General features: G+C 43.0%; 1 protein-coding gene and 1 long non-coding RNA gene across 11 annotated transcripts in view; one reads left to right on the top strand and one right to left on the bottom strand.

The window, feature by feature from the left end:
* LOC105682157 (G-box-binding factor-like) overlaps positions 1–7,740 on the top strand; it is a 34,257-nt gene extending 26,517 nt beyond the window's left edge. For 8 of the 10 annotated variants that reach the window (XM_012394607.3, XM_012394609.3, XM_012394608.3 and 5 more), the window contains 6 exons: positions 4,236–4,419; positions 4,579–4,847; positions 5,357–5,849; positions 6,192–6,329; positions 6,893–7,373; positions 7,404–7,740. In XM_012394607.3, the coding sequence (XP_012250030.1) occupies positions 4,236–4,419; positions 4,579–4,847; positions 5,357–5,849; positions 6,192–6,329; positions 6,893–7,293 (1,485 nt within the window). In that variant the 3' untranslated portion in view covers positions 7,294–7,373; positions 7,404–7,740. Of the gene's footprint in view, positions 1–4,235; positions 4,420–4,578; positions 4,848–5,356; positions 5,850–6,191; positions 6,330–6,885 lie in introns of all 10 variants that reach the window. The other 2 variants (XM_033318421.1, XM_012394613.3) reach the window with 2 other exon arrangements.
* On the bottom strand, positions 660–2,734 carry LOC117151153. Its single transcript, XR_004460856.1, has 2 exons — positions 2,241–2,734; positions 660–1,547 (listed from the first exon to the last, which is right to left on the bottom strand). It is a non-coding gene; the product is annotated as an uncharacterized LOC117151153 (long non-coding RNA).
* Positions 7,741–11,272: the final 3,532 nt, after the last annotated feature.

Here is an 11,272-nt window from a genome sequence, read left to right as displayed (position 1 = left end):
GGGGGGTTGTGACTGCGGTTACTTCGCCACGCAATAATCTTCGGTACGTAAGACTCGACCCGATTAATCTTCCATTCTATTAATCGCTTTCGTTAATATATTGCGTCTCACAGACTATGTATCAGCGAGTGATGTAATATACCATGATTGTAAATACCAATTAGCCGATAGTAGATAATAATGGCATATGGTATCGGGCCGGAAATAAATCATTTTACTGTATCGATAAGGGTATCGGTGGAGACCGATTGCGCCTATTTTATATTCAGAAGGAAATTTTGACTTCCCCTTGGTACTCGAGTTCGATCCTATCTAATTCTTTTTTCCCGAAATTTCGGAATTGCGAAATCGGGCATTAACTTTTCGCGCGACGGCCAGAGAATCGGCCCGATGCGCGTCCCCGCGAAGGTCGACCATACATACCACCTCCTTTCCCTTCTTTCGTGATTCAACTCGAATCCTACTATCAGCCGTTTGGCCTCTTTCTCACGCGCTTGTGTGGCTTATTCTCCGTGTCTCTTTCTTCGTAGCCTTTCGGTCTGCGCATGTCTCTCTTTTTACCTATTTACTATACGATCCGTTTGTTTCTTTCCAATATGCGGACGGCATACGCGTCGTTTCCATCGTACGTGCAAACCCAGGGTATCGTATTTCTTCACCTTCTTTCCTCGCTTCCTTCGTCTTCTCCTTTAACCAGATCGACCAATTTACTTACGATATATTATTCCGCCTTTACGCGAGAATTATTTTTCCCTTTTTACTCGCTCTTTACAGTACAGTCGTCTTTCCTCCTCGTCCGATAGTTTCACTCTCTCCGTTGCTCCGTCTGCCGCACGAGGTCGTTTCTAGAGACACGTTGTTCCCCCACCACCGTCTTCTTTCCTCGTATTTTCGTCTTTGTCTTTTCTGTCTCGCGATCCCCACTTCTTTCTAGTCTTGTCTCTCGTCTCTCGCTCTCTGTCTGCTCCTGACCTCTCCTCTTTCTTTCCGCGTGTATCTTCTGTCTCGCGTTTCCTCTTCGACCGCGTTTCGTATCTGTAGTTTCTTTCTCTTTCCGTTCCTTCGTCCTCCTCCTCCTTCTTCGTTCGCCCGTCTTCGTCAGAACGGCATTGTCTGCGTACTCTTTCGTCTTCGTCGATCGTCGTCTTTCCCACTCTAGGTCATCCTTCGTGTTCCCCCACCATACGAGACGTTCGCTTTCTTCGTCTCCGGTTCACTCCGTGCAGTTCGCGCGTGTGCGTACACGATGCTTCTCCACGTACAAGGTGTACCTGTATTGGTTCCACGTGATTGCGCGGCCATCGGTGTCACGCAGCATGGCACGTACGGCGTACGCTGCTATCCGAACTTTTATCGTTCAGAGCGCCATTGTTGCCGACTTCTAAGTACGAAACGGATGCACCACTCCGACGTGTCGAAATTGCACGTTGGCTTACCGTAACGTCAGGTTTCTGCGTAATTACGTGGAATTACCCGTTCCATGTTTCTGTTGAGCCACCGATCGGCTACGTCTTCCGAACGATGTCATTGACGTATACCGTTATCAACTGAAAACATTTCGTTACATATTTATTAATAAACGTTGTCAACAGATATACGGAATCAACGAAACACAATCGTTACGTCTCTTGCCATTATACGGGGAAACGTTAATAAAATATATGTATACATATATATGTATATATATATGTATCAAAGACTAGCTTCTTAAGAATAATTTTCGGTCTCAAGTACAATCATGCTCTATTGTCTCCTTCGGGGTCGAGGATTATCCAAAGTTCTGTGAGAAACGTAGCGACTCACAAATAAACCGCACGATTACCGACGCAATAATAACTTCGTGAATAGCTGCCAGATTTTCAAGATCGTTAAGTATTTAAGCTAGGGTATTATTTCGGAAAATGGTGCGGTCGTCACGGATACTAAGCATCGTTGTTTCGTTTCAGTTCGAAATTCGAACGGCAAAACGAAACCTATGGATCCCGTGAAAACGTTTCGTCGATAACCATCGACCAAAATACGACGTAATTATTAGACCCTAAATAGCGTAATAACGAAACGTTCCTTCTTAACAGCTGACGTATTGGGACAATAAGTATCATCGTATCGGGACAATGCTCGATCGAAATGTAGATATTTGAATATAAAAAAGAAAAGAAGAGAAGGAGAAGGAGATACGAATGAAAGGAAACCGGTAATCCACTACCGGCACGACGACGCTTTAAACGGGTTTAACTTACTCCATTCTTGTTAGTCGGCGAAAAATCCGCCGGATTCGCGCGCACCCGAGTTCGATAAAGTATAATAAAGTGCATGCGCGATCTTCGCGGCACGTACGACGTGGCAGATAGGGGAGATGTAGAAAGAAACGAAAACGCTATTTGCGTATATCCGAGAGCGCAGTATTGTGTGTGCGAATCCTGTTGAAGGCGGTTTACCCACGTGCTTGTAAACCGCGCGTGCGCCTATTCATGCAACGGCCTTCGTGCACCTTCCTCCTCATCTCCACTTCTGTCGTCTTTCTATCTCCTTTTAACTTACCTATCCTTCGATACGCGTGTCTGTCTATTTTTGTTGTGTTTCTCAGCCTTTTTCGCAACGTATATTCCCCTCCTTCTGCTTTCTCCCCTCTCTTTATCTCTAGTGTTGCGTTCTATCTTTGTTGGTAGCCCCATCTTTCTTCGTATTTACGTCCTGCCCCGTCTTCCTCTTCTTCTTCTTCTTCTTCTTCTTCCTCTTCTTTTTCTTCTCCTCCTTCTCCTCCTCCTCCTCCTCCTCCTTGTTCTCCGACCAAGGCGATCCTCGTCTCCCACTTACTTTCTTTGATTATCACTGTGTATGTTGGCGACCCCGGTCGTGTCTTTTCTTTCCGTCTGCGTTCCCTTCTGCGCGCGGCTGCGTTGCTCTCCTCTTCCTCCTCCTCGACGATCTTACCACGTGTATTCTGTATCGTGCGCGCCGGTAGCGCTGCCACTTATTGTCACGTGCGTTCCTTCGCGAAACGTTCCTGCCGATACCGAATCGAATGCTTATCACGTTTTGACGGAAAGAGTCGTAACTACTCGAGATTTCTACTGTAACGCGTCTAAGTTTTTACGTCTATATTGTTAGTCTTGCGTGTTTTCACGCTCGTTTCGTTTTACGTTGAATTCATAGTCTAACTTTAGAATTAATCTTAGACAGCATCGTTTCGCTCCAAAAATATTTACCAGTAAATATTTCATATATATAAATAATATATTAACAAACGATTTAACATCGGTTAATGGGCATTTCCATCTATTTTACATCGCGTTGAAGCTCTATGGTTTGGACCAGTTACTCCGAGTAGAAGTTTAGCCTAGATTAAGTTCTATAACGGTATAAGGTTGCGTTTGCTGACACGAAGATTACAGGAAAGTTAAATACATATGGGCCAAGACGCGAGATCGAATTTTGTAATTTGTACAGCAAATGATGCCGATTCTTCGTTGGAGATTCTTATCGTGGTTCAAAGTTGCCGCATCATGAATTTTCTCAGCACTTGTGGCGCGAAACGATCAGGTTCGAATTTGCACACGACAAGAATTTCGTCCTCGCATATTTTCTTTCTCCTCGACTTCTCTCGAAACGCATGCATCTCGTTCGCTGGGTATCGGAGCTCGTTGTCACGTGCACCCGTGCACTCGTGCACGGTTCCTTCACGCATGTTCGTGCTGACGTCAAACACAAGGCTTATCGTATTTCGATGGAGAGTTGTCCTGAATCTGCAGGAGTATCGTGTGACGCTCGCGTTATGCTATTCTCGAAAACGAAGCCGGGATACGTATAATGGGTTTTCGTCCGCTTTTTATCGTGCGCACGCAATTTTTCATAAAGATCTACCGGAGCGTGCGAAGAGGATCGCAACAACTGCAATCGTTTCTGTGAAACTGTGAAACACGCAGGTTTGATAAACAAAGATAATTTCATGTACGACAGATTGCGTAAATTTTAGAGTTTTGGGATCGCAGAAGTTTCGAGGGAGCAAATAAATATATATCGCGTTATCGGTCGAAATATATTTGCGCTTTTTCGTTCGCGAATAATCGGAATCTGTCTAGAACACGTGCTTATATAATCGCGAGAACGTGTTGTATTTTACATCGTTTCGGTTCGAAAGCTAATTAATTTTCCTGCTCGTTCTATAAAAAAATGCGAAACTTTTTTCTACCATCGATTGCCCTGTTTTTTTAATTGCGGGGATATCGTTGCAGATGTTGAGAAGGAAGGAACGAGATTACGAACACGAAATGGAAAGGCTTGCTAGGGAAAAAATTGCTGCCCAGCAAAGATTACTAGCTCTGAAGAAGGAACTCGCGGCTACTTGGGATCACATCGACTTTAATACTCTTTTACCGGAACAGAATGCGGCTGCCGATGTAACGGCCACGAGAAGTAGTAAGTCTTACGATCGAAATAGGACATTCGTGTACCTTTTAAACGTACTCGAAGAGAAACAACAACCATCGAAGCGAACCTTTTATAAAATATAGAATCGACGATAAGAGAAAAACGTAAGGTGGCAATTTCTGATTTAAGAATTTTTTTTTATTAAAGTTTCAGAAAACATGGAGGTTGATGTGACGGGGCTCGCACGGGGTGGTACGAGGTACAGTAGTACCAGCAGCCTGAGCAGCGCAGCTACGGCTAGTTCACCGCAGGCGCTTCAAAGTACTAGCGCGACTTCCAGTATCCACAATCAGGTTGCCACTGCGGCGGTTGTCTGCCAAGCGCAGGGTATGAATCTTGCGCCAAGTTCCAGAGAAAGTCCACCTGCGAGTTCGAGTCCTGGAACGCCTGCACCTAGCATTCCTACTCCAGCACAGGTACGTCCCATAAGAGATTGAAGACGATATCGAGCACAAAAGTTTTACGGCCGGTTGAATTGGCTCGGTCGGTTAAGTCCGCGACTGCTAATCTGAACGTCCCTGGATCGAATCTCAGTTTCGGCTAAAATCGTAACTAACCGTTTTTATTCGATTCAAAACGGTTAGATCGCGAAGTATATATCGTCGAAGCATACTGCAGCAAGCAAAAAAGCAGAGCAAAGCGTTTGTAGTAGCTAGTAGCGCAGGCAGCACCCCCTTGGACACAACGTTTGTGTACCTTTTAACGTTGTGTGTGGAACAACGGTGCAAGATTCAAATGCATTGCGAATGTGTTTCATATAACTGGTTTATATAGATATGTATAAATTAGTTGCCGACCAATGCAACACCACACATTTATTTTTGTAGATTTAGAAAGGAATTAGAATATACATTGCAGAATTATATATTACATATGAGAAAGTCGAAAGCTCGATCCAAAGTAATTCGTGAAATTTTCATCGTAGGAGAAAGTTAATACTTCACCAACGAGTATAGTGCAGCAGCCGCACCAGTTGCACTTGCCGATCAGCGCTCAGATATTGAACACCAGTCAAGGCTTGCCGACGATCGTACCGACCCTTCAGCACCTCGGTCCGAGCTTGAGGGTGATACCCGGTGACACGAGGCAACTTCTGGTCACTCACACCACTGGCAGCAACGAATCCAGGCCGCTCACGTTGGCCGTGCAAAACTCGCCGGATCAATCGAGGCCGCTTATTGCCGTGCAATCGAACACTGGAAGTGAGCCAAGGCCCGTAGCGCTGGTCGTTCACTCGTCCACGGCCAACGACAACAGGGTAACGTTTGTGCATTCTAATCTGTCCAACAACGACAGGCCGTTGGCCCTAGCCGTGCAGTCGTCCGCCAATGACGTCAGGCCAGTTACATTAGTGCATTCGGCAAACGAGGGGAGGCCGTTAGTTTTCGCTGCGCATTCTCCTGCACTGAATGTTACGAGTGAGTAACTCGAAACGATCCTGTCTACGTAGCGTAATTACGAGTTCGCTGCTGTCGTTTATTTAAAAAATCTTCGTTTATTCTAAGAATATAAAAAAAATATTCGATCAAATATTTGCGACGCACGTCGACGCACGTTTATTCAGTGCTGTTCAAACTACACCACGATATCTAGAGAACTTTTCTTATTTTTCTTTCATCTTTGATAGCAATTAAGTAATACGACTGCGTGAATTTATTGGCTTTGCTACTGTGAAATTTGACGAAACATCCAATCCACGAAGAACATCGATTTATTTTCTCGATCGTGTTGGATAATATCGTGCATTGTGTACGTTGCAGATGCTCAAACGAGGATACGAGCGGGTGACGCGCAGACCACGCATAAAATGGTCGGTGGTGTGACACTGGTAGGTGGAAATGGATCGGAGTTGACTAGACTTCCCGGTGGCGCTGAATTGAACATACTGCCTGCAAATGGTAATGCTTTACATTGGATATCTTTCGTTCTTTTCCTTTTATATCTGTATCGTAGTTTAAACACGCTGATCTTTTCTATATTCGCCACCAGAGGGCAAACCTACAGTTCCAATTTCTCGTTAGTTATCGCGTATCTCTCGGTTTCTATAAAAGCAAGTTCTGATCTTATTTCTTCGCGTTTCTCGTATACAGCACTACATCCAAGACAAAATCGTACTGCTCTACGATCTTGTACTGAAAAACGGTGCTAGAAGAAAAATGGCCATTTGCAGAAAGACTTCGTGTTGTATTCGTGTACGGGGTTGATTTGAAAATGGTGTACAAGTTTTTTTTTTTTAATATTTATTACGTTATTTATTATATTTATTTTTAAAGAATCGTCCGGTAAAAAAGATTTTCAGCAACGATGCATGCTCGCGAATAGTTACAAATACCAATCGTAGAAAGGTATATAGCGGGTGAAATCTTGAGCGCGAGGGATTCAAATTATTCTCTTATTAGCGTTCGTTTTGGCCGAAAGAAGACAACATATCTTACCGTGCAATTACCCCTATGGGTTGCAGGATTGACGCTGAGCCATGCAGGAGTGTCGCTTCAAACCACAACAGGTAAACCAGGCTCGACAGTGATGCAAAACGCTCCGTCCACAGAGGGTATAGCTCATATCGTTGGCCCGCACACACCTCTCTCCGGCCTGACACCGATCGTCACGCCGATGACCGTTGTCTCGCAAGGAAATCAAGTGACTGCTCATATCCTAGCCCCCTCTAGCCTTGCGGGCAAAATGATCACGACCCCGATCCTCAAATCCGTGGCGCAAATGCCGATCGTGAACGCCCAATATATCAACACCACCACTCTGGTGAAGCCTGTAGTTGTCGTCAGTTCACCGTCAACATCAACACCACAATCGACGACGGCTTCCAGTACACAACCTTCCTCCACCACGCACTCGACCGTCTGACAGAATCAAAAGAAAGTGAAACTAGTTTGAGAAATGGCTCCCGCTGGGTGTACGGAGGCGCGGGGTCGCAGAGATTACGATAGATCGGTGTTTAATCGACACGTGTCCACGTTCCGTTATCGTCTAACGCGTTTCGCGTGTATAGCACCGACTACTATACACGATCGATTCGATGCTTCAACGAGACACAAGGTCAAAATGGACGATCCGGTCAACGGAAGAAGAGACATAAGAGACGCGATGATTCTCTCCGTCGTGGTATTTCCAACAACGAGGGAGGATTTCTTATTTTGTAAAACTTCGCTCGTGTCCCTTCGTGCTTTGGATTTCAAATGGTTCTGCTCTTCCAAGGAGTGAGACGACCGAGAGATGCGAAGGTGTTAAAAATGCCGTTGCTCAACTCGCGCGATTGTGCATGGTACCTTGAATGCTTCAGAGAAGTACTTATCGAAGGCAAAACTCGCCGGAAATGGGTCAGGGAAATGAACGCGACGAGGCCGCTTCGGACGAAGATGATCTTGTTCGCGTTTTCCGGAAGCGTAAGATGGAAGAAAGTAGGCCGATGTACGCCATGGAATTTCTCAGTGCGATCGTTCAACGTTTGCAAATTCAACGTTTCGCTGTTTCATTTTTCGCACGATAAAATCCTGGAAAATAAAACGGTCGATGATCGTTGGTATTACGTTGTCCGTCGAGAGATCTCTTTTTCTAAATTATATACGCGATCGTATATAGCAACGTATCACGAACGAATTTCATTGAAAATCATGAAAAATCATGAAATCGATTTGACTCGTGATACTGGAATCTTATTTGCACGATTTTTTAAATATCTCGGCTGTAAAGTACAACAGAGCTACGTTTCTTTTTTGGTACCTTGTTGCAATTGAAGAAGTTAGGCAAAGAAGAAACTAAACTGTGTGTTTACAGAGTGATGTTAAATTAACGAATTGTATATGTAAGGTTCGTTTAGATGTTTGAAATTGATCGAAATCTTGAAATCGGATGGATGATAAATATTCTTGCGTTTTTAAATTAATCCTTTACGTTAAATAGTGGCTGTGGAGAAACGATTATCCTTTACGCCTGTAATTTACTTTCGGGAACTTGGATGATAAATTGAACTTACGTCGCGTTCAATGCACGCCAAGGAAATAAGCATACGTTTCTTTCTCTTCTTTTATATGTCTATACATCTATCTATCTATCTATCTATCTATCTATCTATCTATCTATCTATCTATCTATCTATCTATCTATCTATCTATGTATCTATCTGTCTATCTATCTGTCCATCTATCTGTCCATCTATCTGTCTATCTATCTATATATATATACATCTTATATATATGAAATATATATGTTATATATATATATAGATAGATAGAAGATAGATAGAGGTATAGAACGTGCTCAAGTATTTATTCGTTTCTATTTATTTTACAAAGTGCAACACTGGGCATAAGCAAAACGTTTGCCTTGGCTTTGTAGTCCTGATATCTTTATCGGATTCGTTTCGAAAGGACGCTCAGCCGCGGCTTTTCTCGAAAGTCTGAAAAAAAAAAAAGAAAGAAAGTGACAGACAAAATATGTATGTGTACGTTTTTAACGATATGGTAGTTTTGTTTTTGGAGAAACGTGTACATACAGGTGTTCGGACCGCTGACGAAACGTTATATTTTGCATAATATTTTGCTGCAATCGATCAGATAGATAATCGAATTAGGGAAGAAAAGTTTCCGATTTGCGTTGCAAGAGGAACACGGAATTATCGTATACAACATACACTTGGTGGTTTATCGTACTATTTTAAATTGTTTTTTCTATGTGTAAGTAAAGGAAAAAGAATTTACGTTTCATCTTGCAATATTTTAAGTTTTTTGAGCTTTCATTCGATATACTCGATGCGAGACCGTTAACGGTTGTTTACTCGATATAAATAGAACGTACGATGCGAAATAGCAGTACGCAACGTTTGTAATCCGTCGTTCGAGATTTCTTCGCCTAACCGTAGCTTGTCAAGTCTTATCGCAAAAGTACAAAGAATAAGCTCTCTCTAATAAGTTCTGTTAGATTTCCTCTTTTTCTTTTTACATATCTTTACCTGTACGTTTTTGTAACGCGATTAATCCCATTTTGCCGTTAACAAATTTCCAAACACGAAGATCGAGTCGAAAACGTTTTCCAAAAATCTCGATTCCCGCGTTACGATATCGTCTTCGACATCGTACATCGTCGCGAGCAATTTCCTTCGGTTTCCGTATCGGGTAATACATACTCGAGGAGAAAGATCAAAATTCAATTAAGAACGATTTGGAATTCGCGAACGACGCGCAAAAGCGAAGCTAAGAGTTTGAAAGCGGTGTAGCGAAGAATTTTTATACGCGCGTGTGTGCGAGTGTACGTGTGACCGTTAACGGTCTCTTTCAGAATATCACCATTTGTACACTAGTATTATTCTTAACTTGTATCTGCGTATACACACATATATATCTCGTTTTTTTTTTATTTTTTAAATTATTTAATCAAAGGCTTTGGTCGGTCAGTTTATGCGCTGATTATGTAGGTATATTATATACGCGGACGCTGTGTATTTCGATCTACTGCGAAAACACGTTAAAACATGTACTAAGTTATTGGTTAGCGGAGGGCGCAATATCGTTTTGCAGGGCGTTTAAATGCAGCATGGGACTTGCTCGACCCTGTTATCCCGTAGATGCGTAAGAAACGTTGAAAACGTCACCGTTAGTTCGAAAGAAAGTTTTAACGCATTCGTGTTACGCTGGATCTTCGTACTGCTCGAAATTCGATAGCGCTATACTCCGCGACGATTTTGATCGAATTTACGTATCAAAGTTTCGAGTAGTATTCCGTAAGTCTGTCGTTTCATTCCGCTTTGGCACGCCGAGTGTCTCACTTTGACAAATCGATGTTTTATCCCGTTGCTGCTTATTCTCGCAAATAAACGGAACAACGAATGCGTTAAACGAAACGAAAGAAAAAAAGAAATTTCGTTCGTTGGAAATTATTTCGGTCGAGCACCGTTTGCGAAATAACTGTAATCGTTTACGATCGAGTACTACTAAATTAGCAGAGTTTACGAACGATACTGCCGAATCAATGGTATCGCGTTCGATCAGCGATTCGGTTCCAGTACCTACATAGTCTCTGAATATTCAGGGAATCTGCACCCGTTTTCAGATTCTTGGCAAGACTCGCGAAATTTGCTCCTTTTCGTATTACATCACTACCTCGATTTAATTAATCCGCTCTCGACTACCAATCTTTCGATTCCGATAACCGATTCCTCTTTTGGTTGCCCCGATTCGATCTCTCTTTCAAAACTGTTCGATTTTGTTCGCGCGGTAATAGCGATCGTTGTTGCAGCTGTACTCGCAGGTAGATGCTTCCTTCGAACTGTCGTAAATCCAATCGCTGTTTATGCGAAAGCACAAGTATTTTTTCCAAATGACTTTGTTACTATCACGTAGGTTACTTTTAATCTACACGTATGACGATTAAAAGTACGGCACTACGTCGTAACACGCAATGTAATTAGAAGGAATATCGTCTCTCGCAGCCTGTAGCTACGGTGACTTTTTTTCGCGTTTCAACGAAAGTACAGATTCGAGAGCTCGTCAGGCTTCGATCGTTCACACGCGAGACGTCGTTCATTTCCTCTATACTGCTATAACTAGTCGCTGGTAAAGCGTCAGTCGGTCATCCATAGCCGATGACATATCGGAGTTTTCGCGAAGAAGATAAAATTAAAACGTCGCGTCTTTCGGGGGGATCCGTCTCTATTTTCGTCTCTTAACTTAATGTAAAGAACGTGTCGGCAGATATCGTAGTTCGTATAAAAGAGATTTCGCAGGATTTTCCTGCGGGATGATAAATTGCTGGAGAATATGAAATTCGGCGCGCGCGCACTAGTCATTTCCGTTCCCTCCTTGTTTTTTTTTTGTTTTTTTTTTTTTTT

The sequence above is a fragment of the Bombus impatiens genome, unplaced genomic scaffold (genome assembly GCF_000188095.3).
Source record: "Bombus impatiens unplaced genomic scaffold, BIMP_2.2 scf_0096, whole genome shotgun sequence".
NCBI lineage: Eukaryota > Metazoa > Arthropoda > Insecta > Hymenoptera > Apidae > Bombus > Bombus impatiens.
Note: the sequence above shows the minus strand (reverse complement) of the source record. Positions and strands in the feature narration are given on the sequence as shown.